The 17,701-nt window shown below is 39.1% G+C and overlaps 1 protein-coding gene across 4 annotated transcripts in view; it reads right to left on the bottom strand.

Annotated features, from left to right (window-relative positions):
* tnr (tenascin R (restrictin, janusin)) overlaps positions 1 to 17,701 on the bottom strand; it is a 185,759-nt gene that overhangs the window by 66,333 nt on the left and 101,725 nt on the right. For all 4 annotated transcript variants that reach the window (XM_034887208.1, XM_034887210.1, XM_034887211.1 and 1 more), the window contains exons 7-11: positions 10,757 to 10,877; positions 9,318 to 9,540; positions 9,095 to 9,195; positions 7,622 to 7,784; positions 6,395 to 6,871 (exon numbers count right to left, since the gene is read on the bottom strand). In XM_034887208.1, the coding sequence (XP_034743099.1) occupies positions 6,395 to 6,871; positions 7,622 to 7,784; positions 9,095 to 9,195; positions 9,318 to 9,540; positions 10,757 to 10,877 (1,085 nt within the window). The remainder of the gene's footprint in view (positions 1 to 6,394; positions 6,872 to 7,621; positions 7,785 to 9,094; positions 9,196 to 9,317; positions 9,541 to 10,756; positions 10,878 to 17,701) is intronic.

The raw sequence follows: 17,701 nt of genomic DNA, 5'->3' as shown, positions 1-17,701 counted from the left end.
GGACAGACGAGAAAAAGACAAGATTGGCCCCAGGAGAGTAAACGACTATCATAAAAAGGCAGTTAAACAGGAGAAAATGAGGATGAAACAGAAAAAAAGAGACAGAGAGGGGAGAAAATGGAGTGTTATAGTGTGATAAACAACCTCTCACCCCCTCATCATCTCTACATCCTGTGATACAGAAATCTAAAACACAGCAGTGAGTCCTCCTCAGGGGAACCAATGGACACTCTAGTAGCCGTTTCAGCTACATTCTCACACACTCGACAGATGGGCGCATACTGCACAGTAGCTTGCTCATTTTGAAACAGTGAACCTGCACTGGGGACAAATCCTGGAGCATTCCCCTAGCTGGATTTTTTCAATTAATTAGACTCAGCTTTGTCACGTATATGAAGTGAATAACAAATCAAACGAAGGAGCAATAATCCACGGAGTAGAAGAAGAGTGATTGAATGAGGTCATGCAAGGAGGCTGACAAGACGAGCTGCTTGAAAGTAAAGACATTAACTTTAATAAAAAGTGAAGGGCAAAGTCCCATATTGGCACTGAAAGGTTAGTCGGAGAAACTTTTCTCTAAACATAAGATAGAGAAGCATTGAGCATCTCAACGTGTTGTTGCCTTGTGTGCCTAACATTAGAAACATTATCTCACAGTAGTTAAAATGCTAAAGTGTATACACTGAACTTTACAAATACACTGGTTATATTACCTACATATTTAGGTCCTAATTAAATCACATTCACTCCACGTGTTTTCTTTCTCAATTTATGCACAATTGTAAAACCATTTCTCAGGCTTGTGTCTTCTCTAAGGTTTGCTTCAATATGGCAACATGCTGAAGGTTATTCTGGAATGTCGCCTGGGGTCTTTAAGTCTCATTAGGTCTAATCAGTATGCTATCATGGGCAGATCCAGCAGTATGTACTGAACTTAAACCTTCAACAAAACCTGACAACGAAGGTCAGTGCATCATCAGAGGACTAACTTACCTTCAGGCTACTCTATGTAACGCCATTTCTCCAGGTTCTCCTTAATTTGCTTTTGTCTAAACCTGTAGTGTGAAGTACAATATTTTGGCATTTGTGCGTAATAGAAAACATCGGAATAAGACAAAGCTTTAATGCTCATCTATTTTTAGTTTCCATTTTTAAATGAGTCAAATATTTAATCTGCTGTTGTTGAACTAAATCCCATGACCACTGTGCTACGATCGTGTTTGCCTTTACCTCTGATCCATAGTAAAGAGTCCTATTGTGATGCATTTTGTCGGGGTTCAGAAAACTTAGTTACGAACCCAACTATGGGCCTGTATCACAAAGAACTAAAGTTAGTAAGGCTGGGTTACCTGGCTTTACGAAGCCAAACATGGGTGATCCTGGATAACAGGTCTCACAAAGCTGGCAGGCAGCTGTCCTTGATAATACCTGTCCAGCTACAAGCTTGGTCATAGGTAGCAGTGGAGTCACAAACAATGCATTAAATAAGATATAAGAAGAGAAATCAGGTCATTGCAGTGACTTAAAGTAATATTCAACAGAATAGATTAAAATAAGAAATAGAATAGATAATTGAAGATATAATACAATTATTACATGTAGCCTATAAATAAGTGTGGGAATTATTATGTTAGTTAGTCCTGACAATGGGAAATAGTGTGTTTAAGTGTTTCTTTTAAAGTTTAAAGGATAGAGTTCATCATTGTGCTCTTTTTGTAATAGTGCTTATAATTTTGTGGTGTTTAATTGAGTCATGAACTAACAACATTTTGGAGTGTCAGAATTACATTTTCACTTAAAACAAACCTCTCAACATTACAGAATTACATTTTTGCCTGCTCAATTAATCATTCTATTCATGTAAAAACTCCAAAAGGTGGAGCATACTGGACTTTTGTTAAAAGTTCACATCTCTTTTGGTTGTCAAAAAGGCAGCTGCAAAATACATACTTTCAAAGATCCTTTGTCACGCAGAAAAAAAGAAAATCTATTTATCTTCAGTGTAGTAGAATGCTTCTGGTTCGGTGGACCTTTGTACAGTGTACAACACAATTTCAGCCAAAACAAAAATAAAAGTATGTGTCCTCAAGCTGCAGAGGCAGACTGTGAATGGCACAAAGACTAATTGTTTCCTTTGTCTGCAGAAAGGTATCGCAATACCCTGCCGTTAAACACAGTACTACACCCCACTTTGTTAGTATTAGTGAATGGCTGTGTTTTAATAAGCGACGTTGGCTATTTCCTATGGGTTGTGTTGAGTTACATGTGACAGCAGGGCAGTGTGTGTGGGGGTTGGATGAGCAGAGGAATTGGGATTGGGATCCCGCGGGAGAAAGCAAGCGGTCAAAACCTAAACAGCGGGCGTAACATTCTTTTCACAAACACCACTGCACCACAACACAGCGCTTCCTACTGTTACATTGGTGTCTTCCTAATTTTATCAGCTTTCCCTTCATCAGGTTCTCAAAGAAATTCATCTGAATTATTATTGTTTTGTGGCTTTTTGATATGGACGCCCAGTCTCGCCATCTGTATCAGTGGTACTGCAGCCTGTTCCTGATGCGCTGGCGGGGTCCGGCTGGTTGCAAATATGAATATAAATATCAAAGAAATAAAATACACCCACGTACAGGGGACATCAGATTACTGCTTGCCATGTAATTTTAATTAATAGGTTTTTACATGTTTAATTAGTAAAATAAAGTTCCGGATTCTGACATGTTGCATTACTTTTCCAGATGTTTTAGTTTTTTTACCATGGACTCATTTCAGTATGGGTATCGAGATATTTAGGCATCGTATCGTATCAAAGTCATGATTTTGGTATTGTGACACACAACCCGCAGCTTAAATTTAGGTGTGTTTGTGTCTAAAACGAGCATGTGAGGAGGTGGACTGTCACATGTCTGTCAAAATCCTTTAACATCGATATAACTGATAAAAACCTTTTTGTAGCGCTGAGACCCATAACTATGTGAGTAATGTAAATGTCAGTTGTAAATGTCAGTTGTCACCACCACTAAGCGGACAGAACAACGTAAGAATGTCACCGTTACTTTTTCACTGTAGCATCAGGACTCATTGAAATGATTGTGGAATTCCTCTGCTGTCAAGATTAAATGCCACTCTTCATCATAAGTTGATCTCTGCTTTGTGGGTAGATATTTTTATGTAAAGATATACAGTATAATACCTCTACACCTGAAACATCCCATTTAAATTCAACAACCTCCATTATTTCTCATGGTGGAAGAATATAGGCCACCGTAATTGAAGCAAAAATCCTTCCTGATTTCTTAAGCTTTTGATACCATGAAACACTTAAGCCTGTCACCCTACAGGTCTCTGGTAATTGAACTGCTTTGTTTTGTATTCAGCATACTATCCCCTACAAGCATTGGCTATTTTAGCCTCTAATAGGAAATAAGCATTTCAGACTCCCTCACTTGATACAGATATAAAATGGGAGGGTAGCAAGGAGGAATCAGCTTTAGCAATATGATTTGCCATCCCTGTCTATCTACTGCTCGCTCTGTCAGTCCTCATCCTTCACTTTGTTGACAGCTGCCTTAAATAGAAGGGGAGCATTTGATATTTTGGCTTGGAGAGCTGGGTGTGAACAAAAGACGAGCATGACTCAGAAACTGCCTCAGGTGCGGCTAATGTGACAGCTCCCTCCCCAGATGAATGTGACTTTTGGCAAATGAATGCTGTTATGGTAAACCCTCTGCTGTCCGGCAAGGCCTGCGCCCAACCACCTGCATGTGAAGCACAGACAGGATTGTTTTTCAGGGCTGCACAAATGCTTCAAATGAAGAGGCTGAGTAGTCAGATCTGTGGACCTACTATCTGGTGTTGTAGAGAGAGAGAAACAAAAAGAGAGAGAGAGCTTGCAAATAAAAAAGAGGGAAAGATTAATAGATCAATGCAACTAATCAGATTGATCTACCTGGTCTGTAGGGTTCAAATAGTTCAACCAAGTGTCACAGAGCATCATGGGTAAGAAGAACACTACACTTGGCGGTTGAATTACCAGTAATTGCTTCCTTGATTCTTGTTAAAGGGTGGGTCAATAAATGAAACCCCCTATACTTATACCCCCTAATGAAAGCCCCTAACAGCTACCCCCTGTAGCTGTAATCTGCCTGCAAACTCTCAGCACTCCCTGGCACATGAATGCCAGCAACGCCATGTACTGTACATACATTTTCTTCATATTCATGGTGTCTTATAATGTATTAAGTGCTGGAGCAATTGGTTGCTAGTCAATCTTCAGAAAATGAATCCCCATCAGTTTTTTCTTTCAGTAAAATATTATGCAGAACAACTTGTCTGGTTATCACCACACCGAGCCAAGCTCAATAGATTTGAGAGTGAGCATTGGTCCGGGGAGTCTAGTCTGTATTTTCTCTGCACAAGATGCCTGACTAACAGTTCAAATGACTCTGTACGCAATTGGATGGTCATTCAACCAATCAGACCAATGATCTGCCTGACGTAGAAGCAACAATGACATCATCAGTGTCACTCCCAAGTCAAGTGCAGATTTGAGTCACACACGCTCACATTTATATGGTTTACGGCATAAGATGTGATACTGAGATTGTGAACTCCATTAAATAATAAAGTTTTGTCATTACAAAAAATAACAGAAGATTAGGAATCATTTCAAAACCTTTGTGGCTATCGATGATTGTTGGATTGCAAAATGCCATTCAACTGACAGGCTTTGTTGTGTTTGATTGCTAACTTGTAGCCAGCAGTGAAAAAACTTGGTTAAGTAGGTCCATTTTAACTGTATTGATATTACAGAAGTCTCTCGTTAGCATCTTGTATGTTACTTGTCTCACAGTGACGCATGCACAACTCAAATCTGCACTCGACTCACATCGGGGAGTGACAAATGGGTTTGCTGCGTTTCGGTGGCCGCCATGTTGAAAAAGAAGCTGCTTCTCTAATGTCATCGTGTTAAACTCGCCAGTAGCGCGCCAGGTAGATAGGCCAGTTTGTGATTGGTTGCTGCAAAATTAAGGCAGGAGAGGAAGCAGGAGAATTGAAGGTGCAGGTTTCCAGACTGAGCTGCAAGCTGAGGCCGAGTGAGCAGGGATCACCCAGTCCAGCAAAAAGACCAAATATTTCTAAAATTAGGGAATTTGCTGCTTCTTTTGTTTAAAATCAGTATACGTTTTTCTCTTGAGGGTTGTTTTTCACTTTAGGGAACTTGTAACGACCTGACATTTTATAGACTAAATAACTTTTTTTGGTCCCTTTGTTTGTTTCTCTGTCAGCTGGGTTATGGAAAACTACTGACCTGATTTCCATGAAACATCTTTGAAGGGCCAAGGAAAGAAATGTATACATTTTGGAGCGGATCTCAATCATGGGGTGGATGTACAAATTATATTTTTACTTTCTTTAAAATTGCAAGATAGGGTGTTTGAGCCTTGTCGGCAGAGATGAGAAGTACGAATACTTTGTTACTGTACTCAAGTATACTTTTCAGATATTTTAACTTTACCTGTACTTTGTTACTTTCACTTGAGTAAGGGAGTTAAATCAGTACATCTACTTTTACCTGAGTATTTTTTTAACACAAGTAACTTTACTTCTACTTGAGCACGGGAAGTGAGTACTTTTGGGATCTCTGCTTGTCGGAGGTCCGTGCTCTCCAAGTGCCCTTCTAGTTAAATACGTATTTTGGAAGAAAACCTTATTGTATATGTTTGACAAATGGTGTTTACACACATACAGTATATAAGATTTTTACATTGCATCTCTATAAAAATCCAGTCCAAACATCACTGTACTGACTGCCATTGACAGTTCTGATAATATTCAACAGTGGAAGAGCCTCAAAAACAACATTTTCTATTTTTAAGAGTAGCCTAAGGGAAATATAGTCCTTTTTGCTGGTGTTATTTATCAAGTGGCACAAATCAGTTTCTTCTTCGTCATTTTTAGAATTACTCCCACACTGTAAGTAAACCAGATAAAGACACATCAAGATGCCTTTTGTAAAGATACACACTAGACTGTAATCTGAAGCATGTATTCAAGTTTGCCCCCCGAATAAACCTCAGCAATAGTGCCAGCAATTCATGAACAGGAAATGTGCCCATATTAGAGTAAATCACTTTTGGCAATGGAGCCACTCCATCTAATAGTCAGCTCTAATTTTACAAGCGACCTCTTTCTGCTCAAGAATTCCGACTGAACTGTCTGAAAGTCTCAAGGAGTCACTGTGTTGAGTTACCTGATCGTGGTCGCACTGACAGCACATGTTAAGGGAGTTTCTGCTTCAGGGACGTAACGACACAACCGACAAAATACTTTTTGTACTTGACAACAGTCAAGAGGATCCAACTGACGTAAAGGATAAAAGCTAATAGCCTACCAGAGTTGCAGTCATCTCCGGCAAATCCATCCTGGCAGACACAGAATCCCTCCTTGCAGACGCCCTTCTTGCTGCAGTTGTTGGCACAGTAGACCAGCGAGCAGTCCTCTCCCACGTACCCAGGCCTGCACTGGCACGTCCCATTGATGCACAGTCCCTGATCCGAGCAGTCATTAAGACACCTCCCGACCATGCAATCTTCACCAGTGAAGGACTCTTCACACACACACTCTCCGTCAATACACAACCCGCGACCCGAGCAGTCTGAAGGGCACCGCGGCTCTGAACAGTTGTCGCCTCCAAAGTCGCGGTCACACACGCACTCCCCTTCCACGCACACCCCCTGGCCGGAGCAGTCGTCCGGGCAACGAGGCTCCGAACAGTTTTTGCCGGACCAACCTTCCTCACAGATGCAGCCACACAGGTCGAAGCTGAAGCTGCCATGGCCACTGCAGCCTGGGACAAAGTCCATATGACCTGGTAAAGAAAGGTATACATTATTATGTGACAAAATGATGCTTTATTCAAAGATGACAGTACAATCAAACCTAAAGAGACAGTTCAATTTTGAGGTACTGTTACCAGAGCTTCTTTAATTTTGACATAAAATCTTATGATGGGGAAAAGAGTAGTCAAGACATACATGAAAACTTGTTTTAATTTGGCCATTTCCATCTAGCACTCCTCCTCCTCAGCTGACCATTTCATCCTCATTCTGATGTAAACCTGACTGCTGGAGATAATCATACTCTCACTGAATACATGGAGCGTTTTCAGAAAATATTTGAATGGGGTGATGGTGTCAATGGAGCAGATCCTTTTACATTATTTTTTCCTATAACTCTATCCTGGCAACATCTCCAGAATAGCGTACAAAGTTGCAAAGGTTTCTTCACACCTTTTAGACCAAGACTGTGCGTGGGAAAAAAAGTTGCCCTCTAGAATCAGTTTTCAGCTGCCGTCCAGCTCCTCTTAGTTCATGTATGAACTGTTTTTTATACATCTCTGAATTGTACCTGGTTTTTCTTTATCTTTTCGCCACATGTGAGACAGCCTGTTTTGAATAAATGTCTTTCAGCTTTTTGTATCTTTTTGGATTTGAAAGCCCTAATGGTTGATACCAGAGGGTTTTTTAGTATAAATATTGAAGATAAAATGGCAAATATATATATCAAAATATATATATAAATATATATATACAGTATATGATTGTTGAAGAGTACTCACCCATGGCTGAGCTCTCCCCACAACATCCTGACCCACACTGAGCTCTGAGCATGGACACTTCTCTCTCTAGCATCTCCACCCTGGTGGCAAGTTGCTGGATCGTGGCTGTTGCTGGACAACCACATGCAGCTTTTGGGATGTTGATGCGGTGAGTAAATGTTACCTGAAGAACAAGAAGAACACTTTGGTTAAGAGGTACATATTGGCACCTAAGAGAGTTTATTAAGCTTAAACCACAGTTAGGGAACGATGTAATTCATCCAAAATATTTCTTTTAAGTATCAAACACTTGCCAGCCTTGTATGTTCAGAAAGTGGTAGAAAAAAATGTAAGGTTTTGTCTACCTCTCCCTAACAGCAAGAGCAGAAGATGTCTCCGGAAAGAATGTGTAAAGTCACTGTAGGCACCCAAAAACAAGCTTATCAGGGTCATAATTTAGAGGAAAGAGTTGTAGTTAATATATGACTTGTTGTTTAGGACATGCTTAGAATATAAATTAATGAATCGGGGAGTGGGTTATTAATAGTGTATTATGTGTGTTTTGCTATGCACAATATGCAAAACAGTGTTCATTTGTAAACCAAGACAAATATCTGACATGTAATCTAATCTAATTACGCTGTAGTGGTGCTTTCGCAATATTCCATCTTGGTTTTTAATCTTAAAAAACTGATCTAAACGCAAACTATCACAGTCAATCGTTATTGGCATGAATTCATGTTGACCACAGCCTCTAAAGTGCTCATATTCTGCTTTTTGGCTTTTCTCCTTTCCTTTATTTGTTTTATATATCTTTTTTTGAGCACATTATAGGTTTACAAAGTGAAAAGCACTCAGTCCACCCAAAGGGACTTACCATCTCCGACAGAAACCACTGTTCACAAACTGCTCCAAACAGCTCTACGTGCATCACTTTGTAACCACGTTTTAATGCTCGCCTGGCTGCTAGCATGACACACCCTCATTATCTGTTTCTGAATGGCTAGTTATCCTTACCTAGCTACTGTGCATGTGTGACTCCCAACAAAGAGGGAACAGCAGTGTGATGCATCACTCTGTGGCTAAACCAGGAAGCTCAACACACAGGGTGAAAAGAAGAGCTGCAGCAATGTTCAGTACAACAAAAATGTATATATATTTTTAAATGAAACCATGTTAACCTATTCTGATACAACCTCTAAATACAATTATGACCATGATATTAGCATTATGAACCCTTTAAAGTCTACACTTAAACGCCCTTCAAAAGACTGGGGTACTTTTGTTTTCATTTTTGGGTGACGTATCCCTTTAATTATTTCTGCATATATATATATATATATCAGAATGCAAATGAGATGTATGTGATGTGATGAAACACATGAAACAGTCTGCCTTAATGATTTAGAAAAAAATATCTTCACACCTCAGTCTCTTGTCATCCCAAGTACAGTACTGTTTTTCTACTAATTAAGCAAAAATAAAAAAAAATACCTGGCTGTCAGCATCCAGCGTCTGCTCAGTGTATTCCGTTGGTCCATTCTGATCCATTGGACCATCTACAGAAGGCGTGGACCCCAACTCAGCACGAGAACCTTTAAATAAAGAAATGTAAAGTGTCTAAATAAGAGATGTGTGTGTGTCTTTACACTAGGTGCCTCCTGGACAGCAGATAAGATGACTAGAGTGAGTTTAGATTTAAAGACTTGGACCTCACCATCACCTGGGGCAGGTGGCGCGGAGGCTTCCAGGTCGACAGAGCACAGAGACTCCAAGGGTACATTGATGTTGTAGACGTGGTTAAATATCACAGGTTGCTCCCGCAGTGTTTCATTGGCTGAGGAAGCAAAGGGGGGCTGATTCCCCCCTGGGATCTGTCTTCTCACTCTGGTGGTACGAACCAGCTTGTTTTCTCCTGATGGAGCAGCATGACCGGCACCCTGCAGAGAGCGATAATATGAAACAAAAAACAGTGCACACGGTTTGGACTCAGGAGGTTTTTTTTTGTTGTCCTTTATATCTTGTGTTTACAGGACATGATGGAGTGAAGACTAGGAAAAGAACCTGGGGGCTAGGGACAAAACAAGATGACACTAATGTGCATATTAAAAAACATGAATCATTTGAAAAGAATCTGCTGACAGTTCAGTATTTTGAAATTGAAGTTTGTTTTTGTCTGGCAGAAAGCACAGATAATATCCAACATTTGATAAAGTTCTCCTTTTAAGGGAAAAAAAATAAGCAGACAAATTAGCCAAATGTAGACATCATGGGACCAACTGAGTGCTATTTTTAGGACATATTGTTAAATATGCACTTACTAGCACTATCTTTGTTCAACTTAGCATTTATGAAACCCATTCACTGAATAGTAATTACAGTTGCTGAATAGCTCATCAACTGTAATTAGCACAGCAGGTCTGTTGACGTCTGCACATGTTGAAGAGATGTGCATGGAGCTGTAGTCATTTAAATAAAAATTATGTGGAGGGTGTATGTCTTTTTTAAGCCTTTCACCAAACACCCAAACCCAAGAGTAACAGTGTAAGGAATGGATTAAAAAGTGTGTTTAACATCCCAAATGTTAGCATGTCCGCTAAAGAAGCTTATTTCATGTCTTTGTGGCCTTAACTGGTAAGGATGGTGACTTTTTGCCTGAGACATGCAGCTGCAGCCTCAATCTTTGTATGTAATAGTCCCAAGCACATATTGAAGATTTTCTTTTAAAATGAGTCAACCAGAGACCATTTTCATGTTAGCTAACCCTGATAAAATCAATCGTCATCGTAACCACAAATAAATTGACGTCACTGGCAAGAAATGAGAAGCCTAGTTTTACTGACATCAGCCGCTATTCTCAACTAAGAGTTTTAAATCTGACACCAATATCACTATGGACTGCAAATTGCACATACGTAGTGAACAATCAATTGTAAACCCATGTCCCTTATAACAAAAAAAGAGTATTTTTTTTGCCTTTTGAGGTGAAATGTACAAGAAAACAATACTGAACTCCAAATCATCACGTCTATCTGATAAGTGTGGATTTGTCAAGGGATTAACATTGCTGCCAAATATAGTAGATTTGAAATAAAAAATGAATATGAAACCAAAAGCCCCGGGCAGCTCAACTCATTATGTCCGAACGCATTTTACCTGTAGAGGAAGAAACAGAGCCAAAACTAGGATCCAGCCTGCTGTGGGCACAGCGGCCCTGCTATGTTGCTGTGCCAGTTGCATGCTGGGAACAAACCTCACCACTGCTGACCACTCACACCTGTGGAGAAGTGAGAAAAAGTAAAGAGAAACAGCAGTCAGGGATGATGTTTGTGTTGCTTGAAAAATATATACAGTAGCTGTTCCAGTGAAGCAATTTGGAAACACATCTGTTCATGTTTGTCTAGTGTGTGTGTGTGTGTCTCTGTGTGTGAGTGGGTAGTCTCACTCCCATCAGCTTATCCTCTGTATGAGCTTATCCTCTGTAAATGGTAAAATAAAAGTCTTTTGATCTGACCTAAAATAATTGGCTTTAGAAGAAAAAGGGGATTGTGGAACTGACTCAGAACCTTTGAATGTATTTCACTGTGCAATACCAAATATTAGATCTTTCCACTTGGGAGTAATAGAGAAATATTGCTCAGGGAGAGAGTTGATATATGGATTTCAGTAGAGAAATGGTTTGAGTGATGTCGCTGTAATCCCCTCTCCCTTGAGTGGGGAAGTGAGAACAAGGACTCACTGAAATAAGATCCGCACAGAGGAAAAACTGATGTGGATCCTTCAAGCTGACTGTCACATATCAGCACAGATGAACCGTTGCAGAGCTGAAATTTGCCGTTAATGTCGCTATTTGAATTTATTGAGTTCTGCCACTATCAGAATGATCAACCGTCTTTCTCAACCCGCGGATATTCTATCTCGCGAGCGTGGGGACAGCTGGTATCTAGAAAGTATAAGGACAAGACTGTAAAGCAATTATAGGGGATATATGTGTTAGCTGTGTTATGGTTGTCTTGCTACTGGATGCCTAATATTTCCTTCAGGATGAATAACGTATCTATCTATCTATCTATCTATCTATCTATCTATGTGTGTGCGTTAAAGTTTCCTAGCAGTACATTTAAGCACAACTCCCTTGAGTTTATCATATTCCTACCTGTGTATGCTTGGGCAAAATACTATAAATATATTGCTGTATTCAAGAGTCTCTTTTATCACAACAATGCATCTCATGCTGGTGAAGCAGGCTACTGCTCTCAGTTGGCTCCTTTAGTGTGAGCCAGATGGAAGTCTTCTTATCACATCTAACTGGTTCTGCCTTTTTTTGACCATTTAGGGAGGAAATGTTGAAACATCAGTGTATTTGCAAATAAATGAGAAACAGAAAGAATCCAAGTGTGTATGAGACATGCAAATCTTTCAAGTTTGTCTCATTGAAGATTTAACACGGTTTGATGTTTTGAATTGATGCAGACTCAGACTTCACTTTCAAGATCTGAGCACATCCTTCGTTTTATGACAAAGTGGAACCACCTCTGTGTGCGTGTGCATGTGTGTGAGGTTTTGTATGCGTGTGGTGAACAGAAACACTCACATAAAGAATGTTGATGCGTCTAGTATTGCATAAAAGACCCATAGGGGAAAAGATAGCAGGTCATACGTTACAATCTGCAGCAGACTGTGCTGCTAATGCTTTTAACAAAGACTTTGGCCTTGACAGAATCGACTCACTACCAATGCTGCCTGCTCTATACTAAATTAGACTCGCTATACTAAAGAGATTGAAAGCATGCTGCTTTGGGTGGAGAGTGTTTGACACGACACAAGCCGTTTAACCGGTGAACTCACCAAACAAATGAGAAGCATGCTGATAATGAAGGAGCGAGATGGACAAAGCCAACTGGAACCATCTTGTTCACAGCCATTAGCTAAAACAGCATCCCGTCAGCTGACTTCAGTAGAGGGCTCACATGCACGGTTCAAACGCATGATGATGACGAATGGCACTAAATTGATGTTTCACTCGTTTTCTATAACATCTCAGGATCACTGTCGCCATACTTTTGTGTTTTATACAGTCCTAGTCCTAGGACTAGTCCACCAATCCTGAATATTTGAGGCCAATAACATTTTGTATGTTAAGGTGACCAGCTTTGCTAAAGTCAATCAAGGTAAGTGGTTCCTGCTGATTTCCACTTCAAAGACTCTTAAACTGAAAAAAGTTAAACCCCGGACACCCACTTAATAAGATTTTTGCTTTTAGTTTTATTACAGAAAGTGTATTAAACCCATAACCAGAATGGTTGTATATTATGTCATTGTGTTACTTATGGATGTAATTCGAGTGAAAATGATGATACCCCTTTTTGTTGAGGACTCCCTGGAACCCCCTCAAGGACCCCTGGTGGTCCCCGGAACCACCGCTCTAGGTTACGTTAGCAAGTTAATTGGACTTAATTAACTAGAAGTGTACCAAAAGAACACTGTCTTTATTTTCTCAATAATGAATAATCACTAACATTATTTTCATTATGTTCTTCCAGGATACATCTTGCAAATTATTAATTCAGAAGACCCTTAAAGCCTTCCCAACCTGGTAACTAAAGAACTCTGAGCAACATGTACTGATCAGGTAATTTGTCAGTGCTCTCTGCGGGAAAGACTATGTATTAGTGTCGCTGTTTCTAAATATATTAAACATGAATCCAACACGGACGATATTAAAATTAAGTCCAATTGCAGATGAAGATTGTGTGATACAACCCAAAGCTCCAGATCTGCTACCAAAGGCAAATTTGCAGTGAGTTTATTTTTTCAACTATATTGCTGTAACATGTGTTGGGCATTTCTGTACTGCAATTATTGACTGGCATATACGTTATATATATATATTATGTCATGACTTTCCTATAGTCTGATTTTCCATGTGTGTTTTTATGGTTGTTTCGTTGGCATTTTCCATGTATTAATAAATAAATACAAACATTTACATAATAATAATAATAAATAAATCTGCTATAAATCAAAACGGGCAACCAATATGTGAGACCGGCTCTATATTATATTAGCTTATACCAGCTTGTTAAACCTCTTTTCTATGCCAAAGAAACAGGTGGAAAATAGATGTATTATGAGATCTAAGTGTCCTTTGAGTGAAACCTTTTAATCCCACTATAAACAAATAGATATAAGGTCTTGTGATGCATGCAAGTGTCTTGCTTTAAGGCATTCGGCTTTCAAATGCCTACCAAATAAAGACCCATACAGTACGTTAACACAACCCTATTCATAGTTTTACACTGGCAGTGATCAAAGTTGGAAAGAGTTTCAAAGTCACAGGGTTGTCCTTTAGTCAGTGGGTCATGGAGCAGGCTAACGCCCACAAGCATTTCATCGCAAAACAAGAAGAGTTTTATCATGGAGGCTCAATTAAGGATAGAACCCATTCATTCAGAGTGAAGAGAATCAACATGCTTCAGGCCCTTGCAACTGGCTTAATTTACTCACTTCTTTTCCCTTCCAGTAGAGAGAACACACGCACACAAACACATTAGCCAGCACAAAACCAGGTGCACTGATACATATGTTTTCAAATCCACAGTACTGTTTTCACATTCACAGTCGCATCCACTAATACACATTTAGAAATAGACAAAGACATGCACAAAATCACACTCATCTCATGTATCAACGGTTTTCAGCCTTTCATTTTAATAACAGTCCATCTGCCTTGATGTTAATTAGATCTGTAAGCAGGCAGGCATGCAGCCTCTTAATCTAGAGACACTTTGTGATCGTGTAAGTACAAAAAAAATCTTGGTGAAGTAATTTAACTGCACGGGAAAAGTGAGAGTGCACGTGGCCTTGCTTATTCACAGCTAAATATTCTATGTGTAGAAAAACAAAGTCAATGGCTTAAATGAGTAAAATGCTCTAAGACAACGCTGTCATGCATCAGCTGGTGATTTTCTTAAGACAAACTGGATGAGTTCAAACGCTGTGAGGCTGAAAGGAAATGGCCTGTTCCAATTACAATAAGAAACCATCAGAAAAGTTATGCAGCATTACAAAAGGAAAAAAAGTAACACTTTCAGCTCATACAAAAAAAGCTACTCTGCAAAATAGCCCAACTGTAAAATGACTCAAAAAAGCCAGCATACTTAAAAGTCTGAAAACAAAATAATCACTTTGATCTCGTCTGTTTTACTTTTCCATCTTTGTTAGATTACATTTCTCTCTGAGGTGAGCTTTTGATATCCTTTTTTTGTCTTGAATCTTTTAATCTACCTTATTCTTTCATCCACAATGTGGTTTACGGACGATGAGTCAATGTGAAATAAGACTTGAAATTTAAAAAATGCACAGTGTAATAACACCGAGACACTAATCCAATCTTCTTTTCATGTGGTTGCTTCAAATAGTCTTTTTATCACTTACTGTGGATGCATACTGTATATGTGCTGCTAGATATTACATAAAAGAGCAAGTACTAAATAACAAACAACTGGTTTTAAACAGAGAAACAAAAAAACGAATCATGGTTATATTAACAATGTCTAAATAATAAATTTGTCCATATAATATTGTAAAGAGGTGTTGTAATGTTGAGTTTATAATTATATCTCTTTTTTCTGACACTCTACATATCCTGGGTGAACAAAGTCGACGGCAGATATTGAAAGGCACATCTTGTGGGGAACATCAGCTATTTGAAAGGTAATAATAAAACTACTGAGCTTGCTTCCCTTTTTTTCTAATGTTCAGAGCCATTAGAAATGAAAAAAATAAACATTTACAGACCAGTACCATTACTGTACATTAGTGTCTCATCTTTCACAAACAGCCCCCAAAGGTACAAATGAACACTCATACACACAAACACACAGTATTCCTCCGGTAATGTATTTGATACAGAATGAGAAAATGGACACATATTATAGGACAAAAATATCAAGATTGAGTTTAATATTAAAGGAAAACATACATCTTGCATTTCTTTAATTTCATCTTTGATTTTGACATTTAAATGGCTATTGCTTTTCAGTGTGTCATAGTCTACTGAACTTTAGAAAAACAGAACCAAATACAACATATGGTACCACAAACTATTTCTGTTGGATTTATGAAGCAATTCTACTGTCACTCACTTGTGATTACCTAACAACAAAACTATACTTTTCTGGCCTTGCTCCTGTATTTTATTGCTGGACTTGTACAGAAAACTGAGGCCCTGCTACACGTACATGGTTATTTTGAAAAACTGAGACATTTCCCTTCCTTTGTGCCCTTAGTTTACAAGCAAACGGAGAATTCACCTCTGAAAACGAGTCTTTTGAAAAACTGGAATTCTTCGTTTGCACGTTTGCAAGTAAACTGAGACAAAACGGAGGTTTAGGCAGGAAAAGAAGAGAACAAGTGATGCGTTGCTGTTGTTGCTATTTTGGGGATTCTGATTGGCTAACGTGGGCTTGAGCTTCGTCTTAGCATTAGCAATTATGACATACATACCAAACACTTTTCTGAAAACTGACAAGTGTGCACAATGTTATTTTTGAAACCGAGGTTGAAATATCTGTTTATGAGAATAGACACCCTAGTGTACATGCAGTCTGAATCTGCAGCTAGCTTTGTTTTGATTTTAATCAAGTAGCTAGCTAGTGCCCCGAGATAGATTTTCTATGGGCTCAAATCCCCTGAGAAAGAGCAAGTGTCACTCACGGTCTGCCCACTGCTCCAGAAGGATAGCAGCATAACTAACCTCAAATATCAAAAGAGGAAGGATATTGTTTTGCCCCGCTCCATCGACATGTCCTCTGTCCAGGCTAATAAGATGTTGGCGATAAACTGTGCAGTGTAGTCTTCAGACTAGAACTCATTGTACAGTACTAGGTGTACAGTACCCAATAGTTTTACATGGACCTTTACTGCATTTACTGCACCGAAGTGTTACAGTAGCAAAGGCAAGAGTAGAGAGTAGCAAGGGTGTCCATAACAGTCAGGCAGTGTGATGTAAATTTCCCTTCAGGGATTTCTAAGATATGTGCTTGCAGACTACAAGTCAAAAGCAAAGGGTTTAATGCACTTTGTGGCTTTATCTAGCAGTACTCATACATATAAACAGATCCTGCTATAAAGGCTTACTTATCCTTTTTTATGGATTATATATTGGCCTACTTGACCTATATATACACTCTGTAAACACTGTATTAGGTATACCTACATAGTGGTGGACAGGACACCTTTTTTTCTCCAATAAATAAAAAAAAAGATTCTTTGAGGCATACATTTAACAATTTGCTGGGCATGATCATTAGGGATTTTAATCCATGCTGAATCTATCAGTCAGATTGCTGTATGACCATTATTTCTTTCTTTTTTCATCCACACATTCACCCTCTTGTGTCAATATCTAGAATACGGTCAGACAACTTACGTCACTGCCGTGTTTCAAATCATGACTCAGAGCTCTCATTTCATCACTTGTCTCTCCTTCCTTGCTGTTTTCCAGAGAAAGCTGCCACATTTTTTTTAATTGCTTTATCTGCTGTGAAGTCCATACACTGTACTCTGGCAGGAAAAGCTACTCTGCTTACATCACACATCTTGCTGATTTTAATTTTCAGTCAAGCAGCAACTGGACCTCTTGACCCTGTCTGCATACTTTATATATTGAGCTGCAGTCACATTATTCACCGTTTAGAGGAGCTGGCAGTTTGAATTAACGAGCAAGATTACTTTATAAAGGAGCCACTGACTGTACGTCCCTCACACAGTAGAAAACAGACAATTTTTGTTATTCTAACTAGTATTTACCAGTCTGACAGTGTTGTTACTGTCACCATAAAGTGTGGGTGATAAGGGTCAGGTGCAGGAGTTTCTGCAGGTTTTAAGACTTAAGGCATAATAAGTTATCATGGTTTAATTCCATCTAATATTTTATTTGCTATTGAATGTTTGGTGAATTGAAACAGCTGGCAGCAACGTGTCCATCCCTCACTGCTAACTTCTCAGTAGCCCTGAGCCCAGTGGTTACTGCTGAAGACGTAAATCTTAACAATTGGTCAAAAAAAAAACATACTTTAATTATCATTTCATCTGTGA

This window comes from Etheostoma cragini, chromosome 12 (assembly GCF_013103735.1).
Source record: "Etheostoma cragini isolate CJK2018 chromosome 12, CSU_Ecrag_1.0, whole genome shotgun sequence".
NCBI classification, from domain to species: domain Eukaryota; kingdom Metazoa; phylum Chordata; class Actinopteri; order Perciformes; family Percidae; genus Etheostoma; species Etheostoma cragini.
This window is presented reverse-complemented; position numbering and strand designations above follow the sequence as displayed.